The 20,490-nt window shown below is 32.1% G+C and overlaps 1 protein-coding gene and 1 long non-coding RNA gene across 2 annotated transcripts; both read left to right on the top strand.

Moving 5' to 3' along the window:
* The first annotated feature begins 525 nt into the window (after nucleotides 1–525).
* On the top strand, nucleotides 526–2,276 carry LOC108905217. Its single transcript, XR_001964261.1, has 3 exons — nucleotides 526–723; nucleotides 1,005–1,182; nucleotides 1,648–2,276. It is a non-coding gene; the product is annotated as an uncharacterized LOC108905217 (long non-coding RNA).
* Nucleotides 2,277–6,755: 4,479 nt separating this feature from the next.
* LOC108905219 (beta-1,3-glucan-binding protein-like) lies at nucleotides 6,756–16,418 on the top strand. The gene is made up of 8 exons (XM_018708009.2): nucleotides 6,756–7,049; nucleotides 9,694–9,933; nucleotides 9,993–10,168; nucleotides 10,827–10,969; nucleotides 11,116–11,282; nucleotides 13,347–13,571; nucleotides 13,630–13,766; nucleotides 16,109–16,418. Exons 1-8 carry the CDS (start codon nucleotides 6,938–6,940, stop codon nucleotides 16,295–16,297), a joined length of 1,389 nt encoding a protein of 462 aa, XP_018563525.1. The 5' UTR covers nucleotides 6,756–6,937; the 3' UTR covers nucleotides 16,298–16,418.
* The last annotated feature ends 4,072 nt before the right edge of the window (nucleotides 16,419–20,490 follow it).

The raw sequence follows: 20,490 nt of genomic DNA, 5'->3' as shown, positions 1-20,490 counted from the left end.
GTAGGAATAAGAAACAAAAAATATGTAACTGACATTTACATCAATATAATTGTAAAAAACAAATTTTGTTAACATTAGATTTTGTTTAAAATGAAAATTAAAAATTGAATAATAACTTTTAGCATCAATATGACTAGTTTTTTCAATCACCAAAACTGACCACCTACATACTTGATATTTTCTTGCAAACATAATTATATTTCAAATATCTACTAGTTAGAACTTTCTTTTGAACTAGCTACATCTAATAAAATAATTATAAATACCTAATACATAATTTCAAAGTCAAGTTGTGGTAATAAACCGCCATATATTCTTATCTTGCAGAGGCGAACTACTGACATCTACACAGCAATAACGAACTTACGGGAGATTAGTAGCAGAAGGACGGCAGCATTAGCAGCTATCTTCAATTTCGTACACTGTCTAGTGTCTACCTGCATTTACTTTAGAGAAGTTCAAAATGAACATAACCTAAAATTTTTGTTTACAAAATTGAATGGAGAAATTAAAAGTAAATAGGTAATAAGTACTGGAAATATTGCTTATTTTTAAGAAACTAATTAGTTATGTAAATTTGTAAGCATTTATTTTTCACCCTAATACACAATCTAGTTTCTGTATAAGGTGCATAAACTGATTAAAAATATGATTGGCTTGAATACTGAATTGGATACTAAATTGAGGAAAGATTAGACTTCTATATTAGGCAGTAAATGTCAAGTAAGTACTGGCGATATAAATTTTAATGTGGAGATTACCTAATTTATATAATATACTGGCAGTATCGGCACATGTACAGAAGACTGCTAATTCAGTTTTAATGATATTAAGAAAACCTATATTTCATTATAAAAACGTCTGTGATAAATAAAAATAATTTCATGAAGAGTATTGTAAATAACTATACGTTTTGATCAGATATAAATAATTTTGTAGTATTACTACAATGTATTTAAAATTATTTACTCCAGTTAAAAAAATTTCATAATTTACAATTTTAGGGCTATTCTTAAAGAGGCTTCGCTTAATAATTTGCAAAAACAGAAATACATTTTATTGTCTCAGAAAGTGATTGTGAGAGCTAGAAATATGTGCAAAACGATGAAGGATAGTGAAAAAATCATAAAACAGGACAGTGAATGTCGAATCCTTTGCCTGACATATTTAAACGGAAATAAGGTTAGTATGTATTATTACTTGGTGATTCACGATTTATCTAAATCTCTCAGTGGCTGTTTTTGCTTTGTGTTTATTAAATAAAATAATTCAGTTTTTGTCTTGTTACAATATGGTCATCAAGGGATGAATTGGATTAAATTACAGTAATCGTGTTGTAAATTCTTAATATGTATTACACAAATTTTTGCTACCTCTCAAACCGTAGACTGTTTTCTTATATGTATAAAGAAAATGGAGCTAGTCCTTATCTCACTATAGTTAGATTGACGGAAACTAATTCAAATATCATATCACTTTATTAAATATGTACTTTTGGTAATTTTAAAGAATAATTACAAATATTTTTGTATTCTTTTTTTACTTACACATTTTATTTATTTTTGTAATTTTGATAAGCATTTTCATAATTTTTGTAATTTATCAAAGAATAATTTACACATAAGATTAATAGGAGGAAGTTTTAAGGTAAGAAGACAAGATGTAGGTAGGTATCTAGCAATTGCACCTAAACGTAAAGAAGATATTTTAGAGTATTTTGAAGCAAACCTCTGCATGACATCATAACGTATCTGTAATATTGATTTGGAAAAATGCAGTCTCCATCCATGCTGCTTTCAGGAAACCCTCATCTGTTGCCTGATGATTGCGATTGGAGAGTAAATTTATTGTCAAGTGATTAATCTAGGAAAACAAAGTATTTTTAAATGAGGTTTCGTGGACAGACTAAGCTTTGCTTACAAGAATGAGTCTCTATAATTCTCGTAATGTGCCTACAAGGGCCAAGAAAATCCACACCTGCGATGAAAACTCACTTTTAACACAGTTTCAGTATTAATGTATGGGGTTGGGTTTATTGGAAATAATCTAACCGGGCCCATTATTTTATCCAGAAGACCCAGTAGTGAGTCATATCCAAATTTTTTTTGAGAACCAACTACTTGAATGACTGAAAAATGTACAATTAAATTTGTGTAAGAACATGTTATTTATGCACTAACGAAATTAGAAACTACCCCGATATTCTAGTTTGTACAACTTAAAAATTAAAGAGACAATTACAAACTTGCAGAACGCAAAACAGTCATCATTTTGAATTGTTTTTGTAATTTGTTAGGTACTGTACATATTGTGGTATGTAGCTACATTGTTATTAATAATTAATAAAGGTGCTTTTACTTTGTAATGTTAATTCTGGTTAAAAAATTACAACAAAGTAAAATTGTGCAAATATCGGATGAAAAACCGGGAAGGTACAAATATGATGAGGCTTACAAGATTATCACAACACCAGCTAACCTTGTATGATACGAAACAGTTAAATAAACCGGTAATAATGGCTGATAATTAAAATGACAGAAACCTGTTAACGATAATTTTTGTTTGGAGAATCATAAGATCGAAAACTTACAAATTTATTTTTTTTGTGGGAATATTAAAAGATATTTTGAAGTCCGCAGAGAGAAAAAAAGTCGTATTTTGTACAGGGCCGTCCAAAATAATTTTTATTTCAAAAATTTTTAGGTATTTAAAAATTCCAGTAATAAATGTATAAGAGTTGTATTATTGTGACGAGTCGAATAAGTCAAGAAAGTGGTATTCTAACAGTACTGTATCCATGTAAAATTAGAACTTTTAATTCGAGCCCATTTTGAAAAGAGCCATGGGAACTTGATTTCAACATTCACTTTTAAGAGACTATAAATTCTTAGGGAAGGTTAGAATAAAAACTTTTCATATAAAACACACCTTTCAAAATCATCTGATGAATCCATTTCATTTTCCTCAACTATTATAAAGACAGCCTGTACATATACATCAATTTGTACTTTACTAAATAATTTCTATACTTTTCAGACAACTTTAAATTATAATAGATATTTCAAACGTACACAAAAAAGAAATATGATAGAGTTTAGGACTAATAAATAATTATTCATTTTAAAATCTGTCTGTTAATTAACAAATAAAAAACGCGCGATTTTCCAATCTCATATAGCTTTCACAAATTTTTTTTTAGGAGCATCAACAAAAAGATTATTTTAATTTGTATACCATAAACCTTGAATTCCTAAATTGTCTTAACTCTTTGAATGTATGACTGGTTCCATATAATCTACATTTTTCTCAATTTCACATACAGGGTATAACTTTAAGTGGGGGTCAATTTTTCAGGGGTAATAATACGTGTTCTCCTGAATACGAATCTAAAGTTCTTTTTTTTTTATCAAATAAATAGTCTACTTATAATTAGTTTTTTAAAATGCAGTTTAATACTAGTGTACGCCGCCACTGTAATATTCACGTTTTACGAATACATGAATTGTAGGCAACCTACAATGCATGCGAAGGGAGATAGTACGTGCGAGTCAACGGTGACGAAGCGCAGGGCGTTAGTGTAGTAGTTGTTCCGCATTTGGAGACAGTACATACATCCATAAGAATAAATAAATATTTAGTTACTCATGTATGAGTACATCTAATTGTGAATTTGAATGTTTTTCATCTCTGGAAGTCATCAACAGACTATCTATTTTTGTGTATTTAATTTATTATTATTGATTACTGCTACAGTTTTTTGCTAGATTAATTGTTAAGTACCGTTTGTGTGGCGAACACCCACTCAACAAAGCACACCGTTATTTGAGGTTACACTAGCTTCTCAGCGGCCGGATACGAAAATTACTAAAAAATGGTTTAAAAAAAATTAAGTTTTTACGACGGAATTTGAAAAAATAAACTATTGATACGTGTTTCTAAAGGTCAAAGCAAGCCTCTCTATAAATATGACCCCCGCTCAAAGTTACACCCTGTATATTTTGTAAGAAATATTTTGATTTTATTTCAATTTCATTATTTTAAAATTTGTATTTTTAAATAATCCTTTATATTTATGGAAAGCTTGTCTCTTTAAAGCTTTGATCCGACAAATGTAGACTGTTCGAATGAAAAAGGTATAAGAAAATAAGTAAGTGGCCAATTTGTCAATAATCAGGGTAAACCAGGGAAATTAATAGATCAATAACATGGCAAATGCAGACATGTCCTTCTGGAAAACGTCTATTAGAAGTATTAAAAAGTAGTGATATCGAAAAAAATAATTTTCGGTGGATATTTGTTTTTTATTTTTTTTATGCGTAAATACCGCATGTGACACTATTTGAAAGAAAAGTTTAAGTAAGTTTTAAAAAAATTAACAATTACATACGTTATCGTAAACGTTACTGGATTCTATCTAAAAAGTTTAAGAAATCTTTTACAAAAGTAAACAATCCCAAATAATAAAACCGTTGAACCGAAAACGCATAAAAAAAATTGAAAAAAACACCCTACATCTCTAAAACTGATCATTTAATTTTTGTCAAATTTCGAGTCTGGGACATCTTAACTGTCTCTTGCCCATCTTTTTCTTATCGAAATTGGTTAACGCTGCTCTCCTAACAAAATATGACATTCTTAAACTCAGGCAGTGTCATAGGCCTAACATAATTATAAAGTAGACACACCTGTGACTACTGTAACAGTAGCAAAGTAGTGATGTGATTAATTATGCGTTCATTATAAATAATTATTTTATATGTGGTTAGGTGGTACATAAATATTTTGGTTTCAAGATAATAACCGTTTCATTTGCATGAGATGTATCAAATACAGGATGATTCTCGATTGTACTGTGTTAATGTAAGGTATCAGTTTTTGATTGGATCGAATCAGTCTTGCAAAAGAAAAATTTTAATATTTGTTTATCTACGTATCGGGTGTACCAAAATTAACGCAAGATCTGAATTTTGCGCCATTTGCGCGGTAGAGGTTGCCAAAGAAAAAAAAGTCATCGTGAGATTAATTGTGAAGAGATTAATTGAAAAATTCTGGGAAACTGGATCAGTTAGAGATCTTAAACACTCTGGACGATCCTTCAACAAGTCGTTCAACACAAAACATCAAAGTAGTTCGTGAGAGTGTTGCTGAGAGTCCAGGAAGATCAATTTGGCACGGTAGTCGAGAAATTAACATTTCGAGTTCCCCCCCTGTTGCCACATTCAGTTGATTGACATAACTTTCATTTATATGAAATATAGAATTTGTATCACGATTTTTAGTCTTAGTAAATTTATTTTATTACCTCGGTAGGTACGACAACTTTGATAGTGTACCTGAGACACCTGTTCTCAGTATCGCTTGACATTATGTTTATGTTCACAACTACTGTAATCAACTATCAAAAAAACTAAGCTTAGTAAATTCAAACAATTTTTTTGCCTCTGTCTCTTGGACTATTAGGAGAATCTATTTCAGTTCATTTTCATGGTATTGCCATTATGCGTATTCACTTATTTTGTAAGACTGAAATACTGTAAACGAATTGTAGATTCATATGGTGTGTTTTTTGTCACCTTTCTCAAATGTAGGGAATGAAATAAAATAAAAGGGTCATTTGCATATTAGGAAAAAATACGGACATGGTCGGATTTTCCCTTAGTGCCGCCCTGGGCACCGTAAAAAATGCCGCCCCATTACCCATACTCTACACAAAATGGATGAGGGTTTAGAATACTTTTTGACTTCCCTTTTTGACTTTCTCAAAATAAATGTTGGATTAATATTTTTGAGGTTTTTGATCCCCCTGTATAAAAAATAAATTATTAATATGCAAACTTGTGTATCTGTTTTTCAATAAAGCAATATTTTTTAAATAGAATGGCTTCTCCGAAAGTATTAAAAAATAAGTAGAGACCTAGAATATCCCAGAATGTCGAGTATTAACTAAAATTTAATTCCAAGCAACTTTTCCATATTACTTTTTCACGTAGCGTTAAGATTTAAGGTACTTTACTCTTTACTGTTTTTACTTTTTCCAAATTTTTGAATTTTGCCGCCCCTGGGAATTTGCCGCCCTGGGCAGTAGCCCCTAGTGCCCCTAGTGTAAATCCAGCGCTGAATACAGGGTATTAATTATGCACATAAACTTTGAGGGGTGATTCTTTGAGTTTAAACCAAAATGTTATTTAAACATGGGTCCGCATAGCGATAATTTTCGAGATACAGGGTGTTGGAATTTAATTTTTTTCTAGAAAAATAAAAAGACTGATGCAGAATGATTTAGGCTAATAATTTGTCCATTTGGCTCATGTCCATATAGCCTTTTTGGTTTAAAATCACTAAAACCCCTTAAAGTTAGCTTACAAATTAACACCCTGTAAAACACAATGTTTAACTCATTAGCAGCGACGGAATTAGCTCACTGCCAGAGTTAATGAGGCCACTTATGGTAACAAAATCGATTCGACTTACTAAAAGGAAATAAGTACATTTGTTTAGTATAAGTTAAGTTGTTTACTTGGGGTGAATAAGTTGACTTGAGGCAACATAACTTTCTAGTAAAACTTTCCTCTACAAAAAGTCTCTCAGTGTGGGCGCTTCATTTCCCTCGAGTGCTTCTTTATATAAAATAGCTTTCTCATTGTCAGACAGATAATTGAAATAAGCTGTGGAATCACATTTCTCTGAATTTATAAATTACGTAAATGCTTACTACTGTTACTCAAACGCACATCGTGAATGTTTTTTAGTTTCTTATCGATGTTTGCTTGTGTTACTGAGAAGTATGGAGTTCCCAATAGCGTGCTAATATAATTTGATTTACATATAGTTAACCTGGTTTTCCCGAGAATAATGTGGTCGAATAAAGAACAGAATATGTTTCATTACTAATGTCAAACTATAGTAGTGGTTAGATGTTAGTCAAGTGTTAGTGAACATGATTTGTTTGCTGCTTTTGTACGTTATTGTTTTTGTAAATGCAGATTACACAGTGCCCGACGCCAAAATTGAGGCCCTGTATCCCAAGGGCTTTAGGGTGTCCATTCCAGGTTTGAACATATATAAGAATTTTAGTTTATTAGCAAATAATAATATTGATTATTTTCAAGGATAATTCGTTAATAGTGTCAATCTTTTATATTAATAGCCTTATTATTATTTTTTTATTGATATTTAATATTTTAAGTATTTGCGAGTAAATGTAATATTAATTAATAACTATACCTAACCTAACAGTGTAATAAAATATATTTAAATGCAACATATACGAGATGACTCATAGAGTCTTGATTATGCTGCAGATAAACTTGGGGTATTATTTCACAACTTCCTAATTTGTCGCTTGCTCACAAAACTTTTTTAAAACTTTGAAGTGAATACTAATTCTTAGTACCTAATTAGTTTTCCACATACAGGGTGGGCCAATAGTGTGAGCAAGTAAAATAACTCCCTTGTTACTCATAATACAGAAAAAAGTTTATGCAAATGTTAAACAGAATCAAGAAACCTAAACTATAAAATTAATTTGATGCATACAAGGTGATGAGTAAAAACTGGACACGCCAAATATTACATTTTTTAAATGGAACACCTTGTACCCACCACTTGGAACAAAACAATTAGAGTTACAGGTAAATGTTAGACAAAGGCTCCAATATTAGCTAATATCGATATTTTATACAGGGCATTTTTTATAATACGATCATTTTTAGAAAGTTTAAACTTGATTTTCTAAAATTTTTTTCAAATGGACCACTGTATTTTATTGTTCACATATCGGTCCACTTCAACTTTTATTAATTCTTATTTATTCTATGTCTAAAATTGTTAGTTTTTAAGATATATAGCAACATTCCTGACTATTTATTATTTTATAGAATACCAATAGAATACAAATAAATATTAACTAATAAAATTAACTCGAAATGGAATGATAAATTATGAACTGACAGGTTGACACAATGTGACAGTTTTTTCCAAAGCCATTTCGTGCGACCGAAAATAATAAAAATTAGGTTTTTCCAGAAATGTTGCTGTATCTTAAAAACTAACAACTTTAGGTGTAGAACATACTTGATTTTAGAAAATCAAGTTTGAACTTCCTTAAAATGATCGCCGTATTATAAAAACTGTATAAAAAATATCGACATTAGCTAATATAGGAGTCTTTGCCTAACATTTGCCTATAACTCTGTCAAATATTTTTGCTCCAAGTGTTAGTAGTTGAAAGTTAATCTTCTTAGAGGTCATGATTTTCCAAAATTCGAAGAATTTTCTACATAACTTGGCAACCCCGCACTAAAATGTAAACTGTGTATATTACCATATGTAGAATTTTCTCAGAAATCCATATGTTAAAAATATACAGGGTGTCCCATTTAAAAAATGTAATATTTTTGGCGTGTCCCGTTTTTACTCATCGCCCTGTGGGTTTCAAATTAAATTTGTCCTTTAGGTTTTTTGATTCTGTACAACTTTTATATAAACTTTTTTTCTGTATTATGAATAACAAGGGAGTTATTTTACTTCCTCACACTAATGGTCCACCCTTTATATCTACGATGTGGATAATATTGTTAATAATTAATTAACAAATACTCGAGAAGGCAATTGTATTGCCATTGGTTTTTGTTTTATTTGCTTCTACTTATTATTACAAATGAAGAAAAGCGCAAATATTACAAATTTTTAAAAAACCGAATTTAAAAAAATCTGCAAATAATTCATTATTTGAAAAATCGTTTTTAATTGTCATGATATCAAAGAATGGTTACTGAGATTTTTCCCATCTAATTTCTGGGACAGGTTACATTAACTTTAATATTCTTTATTTTTTAATTAAGTGCATTTTTCTGATTATTGATTAACTTTATTTGTGACAATGACAAAATAAATTTAAAAACAAAATTGTTTTTTTGTCTATAAAAAAGGAACAGGTGTAGTCTTTCTTACAATCATATAGTTATAAAAATAATTTAACTGTTAACAGAAGGTAGGTTGCAAAAATGCAATGTAGCAAATAAATGTTTTAAAAGGATAAATTCTTTTAATATTACACTGACGCAGAATTTCTATAGTGTTTCAGTTCGAGTGAATCAACCTTAACCACAAATAGAACTCAATAAATAAAAATTGATACAAATATGGTGTATAGTTGTGGTGCACATTTAGACATGAGCATAATTTACTGTAAAATTTACAAACTTTTGTAGGTCAGTAGCGTAGGAATGGGTAGTAAAGTGGGATTTCTTTACCCCAACTTCTACGCCAATGACCCAATTGGGATTCATTTTTAGATTCCGTGGACAATTCTACATAAATGTTTGCTTGTTGAAAATCGCTATAATGTATCGTTTTACCGAAAAACTCAGTTGAATGGGAGACCGTTCTTCTAATAAGAAAGACAAACACTAACTAATATTTCAAATCTTAAATCTGTTTTTGTGAAAATGTGCTAAATCATTACAGGCAAATTCCAAATTTTGCTTCAAAAATCGTGTTCGTCCTTGAACCCTTATATGATTGTTATTAACTTTAGCACTAAGGTAAATTCGGTTAGATCGGCCTGCTTCGACTCAAAGAATCTCTCATTACACTATTGCCCATTCGTTACAAAACACCATGTGTACTGTTTAAAAAGTGGGTACCATTGCCAATTGCCAAGTACCTCAAAAAATGTGTGTACTTTTTTAGATGAAGAAGGAATCAAACTGTTTGCTTTCCATGGCAAGCTGAACGAGGAACTGAATGGAAGAGAAGGTGGCACATTCTCCAGGGATATAACCAAAGCAAAAAATGGAAGGTGGACTTTTATCGATCCTTACACTAAGCTAAAAGAGGGTGATGTCTTGTACTACTGGACGTACGTAGATTACTTTGATGGAAGAACCAAGCTAGGCTACACAAATGATGATCAGGTGTTTGTGGTGAAAGGTAACGTAAAATTTAGAGTTACCGACGTGATTAATATACATAAATATATAATTTTTTAGAACTGATTGATGAAAGTATATCCATAGATGTTAGGAATAAAGTCTGTTCTAGTACGAAATCAAACCCAAATGTTACGAACATTTGTGCAGGGGATTTGATATTCAATGAGAATTTTGATGATAATTTATTAAATAGTAAATTTTGGACGATAGAACAGAAATATGCGGATGCGCCTGTAAGTATAGATTTGGGTTCGATGGTCCAAGTACCTAAAACTGGGTATAAAATAATTAATACCTGACGTAGTGACAATTTTGTATCCCCATACGTGAACAAAGGTTGCTTATTTTTGGATCTACGGGGTCGATTAGACCAGCAAATCCTTTTTTCTCATTTCATGGATGGTATTTGTATGCTCATCATTTTCTATTCCTTAGAAAAATTTTAATAACTGTTTGCAAAGAAGTATTTGTGATTTCCATAGCATTCTATGATTTATTATTAATATAAGTAGTATTCTGCAAATAAGAGAGTTAAAAAAAGAACAATTAACAGAAATAAGTAAAAGGAGTCTTATACAGAATGATGCAAATTTTAATCATACTTGAGAATATGGTGAAAGCTTGTTAACTTGTATTATAATAATTAAGAATTGACTGTTTTTTACGCTGATTTTGATTATCCTGTAGATAATATCCAACGCGCCTAAGTTCTAACCATAATGCTAATGTCACACTATTTTCATTAACCAAAACATATTAGAAGACCTCCATCTGCAAATAATAAAATTAAAATGATTTTCTTTTCTGTAACGTCTAATATTACGTTCATTACCCTGTATTACATTATTTTAATATTCGTTTTTTTTATAATTTTATTATATTTACTTTAAGGATTATGAGTTTGTCATGTACATGAATCTGCCACAATGTTTACAAGACAACAATGGAAAGCTCAAAATAAGGCCTATATTAAGTGAAGAACATTTTGGAAATGGGTTCGTGACGTGGCCAAAAGGTTATGACTTTAATGAGAAGTAAGTTTAAGATTTCAGTATTAACATTTAACGAGAATATATTTCTCTTCGAGAGTGTTACATTGTTACAAATCTTCAATGAACTTTACTATTTACTACTATTAATAAACATAAGTAATTTAGTTGACGTAATTTTTTTATTGCAGTTGTACGGCTACAACTGGAACTCCTGCTTGTAGAAAAAGATATGATGCTGGATTCATTTTGCCGCCTGTAATATCATCACAAATTTCTACCAAAAATAAGTTTAGTTTTAAATATGGAAAAATAGAAATTCTAGCGAAGTTACCGAGAGGCGACTGGATATATCCAGGTATTTCTAGCTTTCTTGATTTCAAACGTAATTATTAACAGCTAAATATAAACATCTTCTATTAGTAATAATTACTAAAAAAAAACTATTGTAAACACTATCGCAACGACGATTATAAAATTGGATTTCAGTATTCGGGGTCGCTGAGGCCACGTGACTTTCCACGCGTATTGCGAATGACGCTAGAGGCTATGGTTGTCTAGCGATGTAATGCTTGAAACCACTACAAATTTTATAACAATAAATACTACTACAATAATTTTTGTCTCGGAAACTATAAGGATTTTACAAAAATTTGTTTACGATGTTGACTCCATTTCTCATGCCGCATCTATTCGCAAATTTTTTTGGGATCGTATACAGCCGTTTAAAATCATAAATTCACCAATTTTATTTATTTATTTAAGTTAACAGACGAATCCAATAAAAGCATAAAAACAAACATAATAAAAATGGAATTAAAAAATAATCATAGTCTGACAGATCCATCAAATTCCTTAACAAAAGAGGATCGTAAAAAGAACTATTTAGCATCTAACGAAATACGCTTTGTTATACTAGAACTAGAACAGAAAATAGCTATAGTATCCTGTGTAAAATCGTAATATATTGGTTTGAGGAGTCCGCAAAAAAAGAAACTTGTATAGAAATGGACGTAGATCAGTAAGAAATCTATTTCTTTGCTTAACCACTTACATAAGAAATTGGCTGAAAAGTACTTACAGCGAGGTTCCAAGTCGTTTATTTGGAATCTATTGAATAGGATTTTAGGTACAGTAAGTATTTATAAAAGGATTTCTGAGGGTTTTTAGCTTAATTTTTATTAATTCAGTTACCCGAATTGCATACGGCTGGAGCATATTCTAATTTTGACCTAAAAAAAACATAAAAAAATAATATCACATTATTGCTATTTCTGGAATTTCAAAATCAAGGTATCTGATTATATTTGTTCAGTATATAATCATTTAATTTTAATTGAATTCCATATGAATTTTTTTAGAAATCGAAACATTACGCACCAATTATTTAATTTTTTAAAATCTTCCTGTAGCTTTAAACAATCACTGAAGTCTTTAATACGTGTAAATAATTTGTAGTCATTTGCATATAAAAGAATAGACCACTAGTTCCAAACTGCAAGCATTTATAAAGTTTATAAACAGTAGAAGACCAAACAGCGGGTTTTGGGGTACCCCAGATGTAACTTGTAACCATGGTACCATACATTGAATCTTCTATTAGATGTGATGAAAATAACTGAATAAATGGTTATACGAGTCCAAAATTAAATGGTAATATACGACTAAATTATATTGTATTGTGGAAATGCAAACATTGTCATAAACATATAATGAATTGTAAATAATATATTTCAGTTGCATTTCTTCGAAAATATAAAAATAATAAAACAATAAAAACGACACTGTGTTCTACAGAAAAATGTTGTATAATCATAACAAACGAGAAACCCTCCTGATATATCGAAAACCAATCAAATTAGATAGGATTTGTTTACACCACTATATTTACTTTGAAAATAAACTTCTATCAGTTTTCTCTATCTATCTTCGTTTAGCGCATACACAACAATCCTTCACAACATGTATAGATGGATTAGGACTTGTTTTGGGAATTATTACTTTGTGCGAGAGAAATCACTCTTTAAAATTTGCTGCTTCTTGAAATCGATCGTTTCTCGAAAAACAATTTTATTTTATAAGTTCGGAAAGGATGTCTGAAGAGTAAATACATCCAGGGGTGAAAACTCGATTTCCGGATATATTTTATGCAAATAGAATATTTTTTAACACCTACTGACTTACCTCATTGATTCGATGAAAACTTTTTGGCACCGCTGACTTCTGTTTGGTGCATGACTATGCGTTTCCGTGTGTTACCTTAATTTCTATTGATTCATCGCTACTCTTTCAACCAGTTTTAACAGTTTTCATTTCAAAGATTTTGATTATTGAAAATGGTGTTTGTTCTTTCTAAACTACATTTGCATTATTATTTATTTAATAATATAATATAAACATCAATCATATATTTAATTTTTAGAACTATACCTTAATCCATTGTATGAAGAATACGGATCCAACTATGAATCCGGTCAAATTAGAATAGCCTTTGCTCCAGGAAATGACAAACTGAATCAAGTCTTACACGGAGGTGTAATACTAGGTGCTAGCAATGCTGCCAGAGAGGCCGGAATGAAGTCAGTTAGGACGCGGGATAAAAACTGGTCGGATGAATTTCATAAATTTGTCGTCACTTGGAAACCAGGTAAGTGAACGTTTGTATATGCGCGAAATAATCCGGATAACAAGATGTTTTCCTTCAGAGAGCATAACCGTAAGCGTGGATGACCACATGTATGGCAGCATTTATCCTCCAGCCGATGGATTTTCTAAATTAGTGAATGAAGGTCATACCAAACGATGGAGACGCGGATCATCCTTAGCACCATTTGACAAAGAGGTGAGTAAGTAAACGAAATGAAGTGATTAGAGATATAAAGTAGCAATCATATTAGGCAGGTTTACCAGCCACTGTTTGCTGTTAGGTATTAACCAGCAGGTGCCATTTTAGTTTTTAGTAGGTTGGTGGATGTGGTCGCTGATATCGCCGGTATCGCTCGTATCGTTGCATATGCTTTGCTTATTCTTTAGAGTTAACCAGGTTCTACTCAAACCTTCTTCGTGATTCATATTATTTGGATACTATCCGATGTCCAATGCTTTACATCTCACCAGGTCGTAAAACCCTGTTGTTCTCACAAGTACCTGGATGTCTTCAGAATTTATTGTATGTCCATCTAACGCATGTTGGGAAATTGCAGATTTTTCAGTCTGATTGAACCTTGAGGCTCTTTCATGTTTTTTCTTTCTTGTAATAACCGATCTGTTCGTCGCACTTATATAATCCTTCCCGCATTCACATGGTATGTGGTATATTCTAGGGGTAAACGGAGGGTCAAGTCTATTATTCGTGGAACGACGTAGGTCTCTGCTTCATGTAGCATCGCCTTGTTGCGAGGTAGGTTGTCTGTCCTCTGGTGCAGCCCCACGTTGGGCGCCAGGACTAGGATTTGCCCCATTTCCGCTAGCTCCCGGTTGAAGAGACCTGTCAGTCTTTCCTCTGAGTATCAATAAGGGGTCGTAGTATCATGGTGGGGTTGGGTGCCATCATCAAGGGAAAATAAGATTTCCGATCCTCCGTCATCGCGAGTTCACGATACTCTGGTGGAGTGTCCTCGATCTAATTTGTTGTGAGTTAACTTAGGACATTTTGGAAAAGAAGTTTTGGTTCGCGTGTCTGAAAATCACTGTCCTTATTCACTAATGTTTATGCATTCTGTACGGACTCCGTAGAGTTCCTGTACGAAAGCTTGTAAGAAGCTTTGTTTTTTGTGTATAGCTGACAGCGTTCGAGCTTGACTTTTGTGTATTTTTTGTAGAGAACTAACTCAAGAAGTGGTATAAATGTGCAGTTTATTTAGGCTTTTATTTAGCTTACAGAATAGCAGCAATTTTGAATTCTTTTTGTAGGCGAGTCACACTCTGACCAGGACTAGATTCCCTAACTAAGTGCAAATGATAATTGTGCACGTTCGTTCACCAGCGAGGTGGATTCCGATTCATCTGCTACTGTGAAGTCTGGTTTATTGTCACTCCATTCTGGCTGATTAGTTTGTTTGGTTGAGGTTTGGTATCTGAAACTTAACAGAATTAATATTGACCCGAAGGTCTGGTGAGAGATAAATTCTGAGCTCAATCCATTCCGCGAAAATTTCGGAAGTGGAACGTAATTTTTATTTTCCTCGTCCCTCGTCGGCGATCTCAGGGGAGCCTTTCACATAGGTCGTCATCACTTGATGGAATGGGGACATTTAGCGTGCTTCCCCTCATCCTGCCGGCTCGACAGTCGAAATTTGGAAAGATCGGCGATTGTTTCAAGTCATTTTATATGTTGCAGATTGCTACGGATGTTGCAGAGGTCTGTCGTTGATACATTTGTGTTCTGAATGTTACTTTTGAGCGTATTGATGAGCGTATTCGAAACATAATCGATTTTTAACATGATAAGAGAGAGAGAGAGACGTTAAAGATTCCTTAGAAATGTTAATATATCTTTGACCTATCCTTGTCGTGTCTTAGCTAATGTATCAACAATAAATCTGCCATTTCTGTATCAGAATGACACCATAGATTCAATCCAAAACAAATTTTAAACTACTAACAGCTGTAAGATAATAGCAGACTGATTAAGGTTCACAATTCGTTCTGTTTTTCAATTGAAACCACCGGCGTAGATTTTATAGAAGTTAATAACGACAAAAATAGTTTTAAATTGAATCTACATATAGTGGTGTATTGGTATCGATAATGGCGTCACAGAACGGTCGAAATCGCATCTTGGACAATGGTGGTCTTCTCAGACATCCTCTAGTGTACTCTATGACTGGTCACATCCAATTGCTTCCGAACGTTTTGCCTTTCTTCACTTTCAATATATTCCGTGGTGGCTCAGCAAATGCGTCGCTGCAATTGAGGCGGTTTGCGTCGATGTCGTACAGTGGTCGAAATGGAGGCAATGACGCAGTAACACCCCTCTAGTCTTTCGTACACGTCTCTGGCACCTATGCGTGCGACTATCATTTACCTCTGCCTTCGCCATTTTCCAAAATAGTCGAATTTGAAACATATTCATAACTGTTTGTGTAGAACGATTTGAAAATTTTATCAGCATCGGTGTACTCGTATTTGAAACAAATTTTCAAATGAGCTCACTGATGTTTTATTTAATTACAATTTTTTTAGATGTATTTAACCATCGGTGTTGGTGTGGGTGGTTTTAATTTTCAAGATATGAATGATGGAACCAAACCTTGGAAAAATGCAGAGCGCTTAAGCGTAAGGAAGTTTTACAATGAAAAGGATAAGTGGAAGAATACGTGGAATGAAGATAGCGCTTTGGAAGTTGACTATATTAAAATATGGGCAGTATGAAGATTACTTAGTATTTTTTGCCATATAATGTGTAGAACTTGTCTAAATGTCTGAGTAGTATGTAAGTTGATAGTTCCTTGATAAGTATTTTTTATTATTTTTAATAAAAAAATAAATTAAAGTTGTTTTAATTTCAGCACTAATATTCACATCTTGTATATTTATACCGTATTGATGAAGGGTATTTGACCATTTTTTTTATACACAAATACGGTATTAATCCTTATCATTTTTAAATAAGTTAGAGGCTTTAAGCATTCCATGCACATTATTTTACTCTTTTACACCATATAATTTAAATGAATATCTTATGAGTAATCGCAAAAAAATTACGGACGCGAGAATAAAATTCAAGCGCCTCGCTTCGCGTGATGCGATCGCCGACCCTCCCCCCGCACCGTCTTGCCTACTGTTTAGCTAATAAGCCGAACGATAACGCGTGATCCTTTAATAAACTGACTTGGAGCGAATGGAGGTGACGATTGATGACTGTGTTTTCTTTCTGGGTGTTGTTGGAGTTATAATTGCGTTCGATATTTTAAGGTCACATTTTTGTTTTGTATTTGTTGTCTTTAGGTAGTCGGAACATACATAGATACTTGCAAACATACTTTTATTTCATTGAGTTTTAATAATTTGTTTGTTTTTTTCTTATTATGAATCATTTAAAACATCATAGTCGCATTTTTGTTTCGTGTTTGTTTTCTTTAGGTAGTTAGATACCTAACTACTTACTTATTAATTAAAATTGATAGGTCCTGAATATAGGTACTTTAATTTAATTCGTTTTGTTTTCACATTGTTGGTAGTTACCTATATTGTTTTAAATTTAAAGGTTTTGCGTTTGTAGTTTTGAGTTCGTTTGTTGTCTTTAGGTATATAACTGGCATCATTTGCAGGTCTGTGTTTGTCTGATTTAATACTTTGAGTTCAGTAGGCGATGAAAACAAGATGTTGACTGCTGTGGTTATCAGGTAATGTCATTATTGACGTATTTCTTTAGGATTCTCATCAGTCCACACATGCAAAATTATGAAGTGTTCGCAGTGTATCAAGACAATTAAATGTAGGTAAAACTAATGTTCACAAAACTTTAAAAAAGCAAGTTCTTCGGACATTTCATTTAACTCCTGCTCAAGAATTTGAAAATTTAGATCCCAACGCACGTTTACAATTTTGCCACTGGTTGGTGAATGGCTTCGTAGAAGATAATAAGGACCCCGCACTTATGGAAAATGACTTTAGGTTAATTTTCTTGAAATTTTGCAGATTGATAGTTCTCAGTATGTAGATCAAATGTCTCAATGGGCACGAAACCCTATAACCCCTCCTTCCCCCAAAAATAGAGGCCCAAGGGGCTAAGGGATATAACTGATTTCTGAATGTGAAACAATTTTTATTCTTGTAGTCCAACCAAGGGCTACCCCAAACAACCACCACCGTGACCCATCAACCACCGACCACTTTGGTTCATCGAGCGTGGATCATTTGTGAGCCAAAACACTTAGACGAGGAACTATAGCATTTACGATTTGCTCTTGGAGAAAATGAATACACGAAAGGGAATATCGAGCAGGATATCGGAAGGACAATTAAGGATAAAGCTATAGATGAATATATGGCAGCAACGTATCTGCTATGCTGTGTATGCAAGGACACACTGACAAGATCTTAAGGAAACAAAATTAAATCATGTGCGACACTTCAATCACCCTCCATTTTTTTATAAGTCGCGAAAAACCGCCTTTAAATACAGAAAATACCGAAAATCACAGTTTTGGAAAATTAGGTACCTATAAATGTAGAAACCGGCTAAATATGATTGACAATTGGAAAAATAAAATGGAAGTTACTGCTTGAAGTTGAAATTACTCTAACACCCTCCAGTATTTTTCTAAATAACTCCGAAACCAATTAAGATAAATGTATAAAATTTGGTAACTAGCTTAACTCTTACGTGCTCAGTCCGCCACTAAAACGAAATTTACAAATTTTCATCACATACGTTCCAACACTAGGGGAAGGGGGGTAAAATTTACCATAACTTTTTTATGCAATGACTTTTTTTACTTTTAACTGAAAAGTATGAAATTTTATAGTTACTTATTAAAAAAAGGTACTCTTGGTTCATAATGGTAGAATGTTCCATTTTTGTGTAAAATCCGTTTAAAAATAATGTTACATGCGTTAATCACTGGGAATCGAAATTGTCAATATTTTTTATCATCGCAGGTTTTGAATAACAAAAATGTGTTTGGCGTTATTTACATTGACAGTTCAGTTAAGTTCACACAAAAAAGTTACGGGATATCCAGTGGCCCACAGGCACTAGAAAGAGAAAAAAAAATATGTGTACCAAATTTGAAGTTTCTAAGAAAAACAGTGTTCAAATTATTTGAAAAAAACTAGGTTATCTGTTCAATATTTAGAAGGCTGTATCTCAGTAGGCGTGTACTTTTGTATATGTTAGGTTAAATAGTCGTGTTTTCATCCAAGGAACCTGTGGTCAAGCGTTGTCCATCCTTTTCCGGGACACCCTGTAGGTATGTATACAAAATATGTTATGTCATCAGCCGTTTATTTTTACATATAGGTATAGTGCAAAAACAAACTTTAAAAACTCGTTATTAAAACCTTGGTAATTTTAAATAGCCAAAATAAAGTTCCTAGGTAAGTAATAGTAATTCATAATTTAACATGCCATGGCCAACAGATTGGTAGACACATTTCTAAATATAATTATATGATTTGGGAAAACCCTAATATTAATGTGTTGTTATTTTAATAAATACGTAAAATGGCAAATAACTGTGGAAATATATTATAATGATTCTTGATATTTTGTTTAACCGATGGACGAAAAAAATTGATAAGAGTAATATTCAGTGAAATACTAAATAAATTGCTCAACATTTGTTCTACCTAAGTTGTAATATCTTAATATTTTCTTAAATATCAAAATTGTTTTTATAGAATAAAAATTTCAAAAAATTCGTGATTAGCGACTTTGAAAACCACTAGGTGTGAGTAACAAGTTTCAGCCATAATCTTTAAATTTTGAATGCTTTTTTACATCTACATTATTGTTGGATCCGCCACCAGCGACCCCAAAATGTACTCATGTATCTGGCGCAGAACTTTTTTTTGTGTGGTTGTGTAGTTTTATTTGTAAGATTTTCTTTCATCTTTGTATTTCCTAAAGTGTTTGAAGTCTATTTAGAGCGATTGTTAAAATTATGTTTTATTTTAACAATTATTGTTTCTAAATGATGTAATTACTCCAGGATTTTCTATCATTATGAAATTAAAATCATATTTTGTTATTAACATCTTCGAGAAATATTAATACAATGTCATTTATATTTATATAGAAATGCAGCATTTACTAACTGTGCTACGAATAAATATATGTATTTGCCATGGGTATGTCCAGATGCTTATCACGTTCTATTTTCTATAATTAGCATCAATTATTCTGTTTAATTTTCCTCGCAATCAGTTTTTTTTAATCGATTTCTCGTCTGTGTATCTTGGACTAGATATCTTGTTTATGGTAGCATTAATTGTACTGCGCCTTTGTTATTTATTTACAGATTATCCTCTTACTCCAAATAAAGCAATGCAAACCAGTTTCCAAAAGTCAGACCCATGCGCATTCCGATATCAGGTATTTATTTTGACACCTATACTGAATTTGTTGAAACATTTGTAAATAACGTTTACAAATTAGCGATCGGTAAGTTACTAGAATTTCCTCGAAAATTTCCATGTAAAATGTTGTTAGATAATTAATTTCTATTTTACATAGAGTCTTCGGTATATCCCTCAGCTATAGAGGACGAACGCCACCCACCGTGCATAAAATATCTCCTTGGTGTGAGCCGACATTGACTGTTTTGGTGGTAGTGCTAAATATTTCTTATAAAATTCCAAATAATTAACTGTCACGTATCCTAGACTTGTTATTTTAAACGTTCGTGATATACAGGGTGACCCAAAAGTGACGCCCGTCCTTCTAGGATTTGATTAAGGAAACAAAAACGAAATAAAAATCAAGAGTGGAAAATTTTCCGATTGCTTTCCGTTGTTGAGTTATTCAAAAAAGTATTCAAAAAATTAAAAAAGTGAAAATCCATTTTTTTGTCTCAAAACTGAGGTCTGTGCTTATGGGAACGAAGACATATAATTTATAA

This window comes from Anoplophora glabripennis, unplaced genomic scaffold (genome assembly GCF_000390285.2).
Source record: "Anoplophora glabripennis isolate ALB-LARVAE unplaced genomic scaffold, Agla_2.0 scaffold68, whole genome shotgun sequence".
In the NCBI taxonomy this organism is placed as follows: domain Eukaryota; kingdom Metazoa; phylum Arthropoda; class Insecta; order Coleoptera; family Cerambycidae; genus Anoplophora; species Anoplophora glabripennis.
This window is presented reverse-complemented; position numbering and strand designations above follow the sequence as displayed.

Excerpts from the sequence above, each read along its gene's own strand:
- LOC108905219 (XM_018708009.2), top strand. The coding sequence starts at position 6,938 with ATGATTTGTTTGCTGCTTTTGTACGTTATTGTTTTTGTAAATGCAGAT. Across the intron at positions 10,169-10,826 it reads AGAAATATGCGGATGCGCCT|GATTATGAGTTTGTCATGTA; the intron begins GTAAGTATAGAT and ends ATTTACTTTAAG. Across the intron at positions 10,970-11,115 it reads GGTTATGACTTTAATGAGAA|TTGTACGGCTACAACTGGAA; the intron begins GTAAGTTTAAGA and ends TTTTTATTGCAG.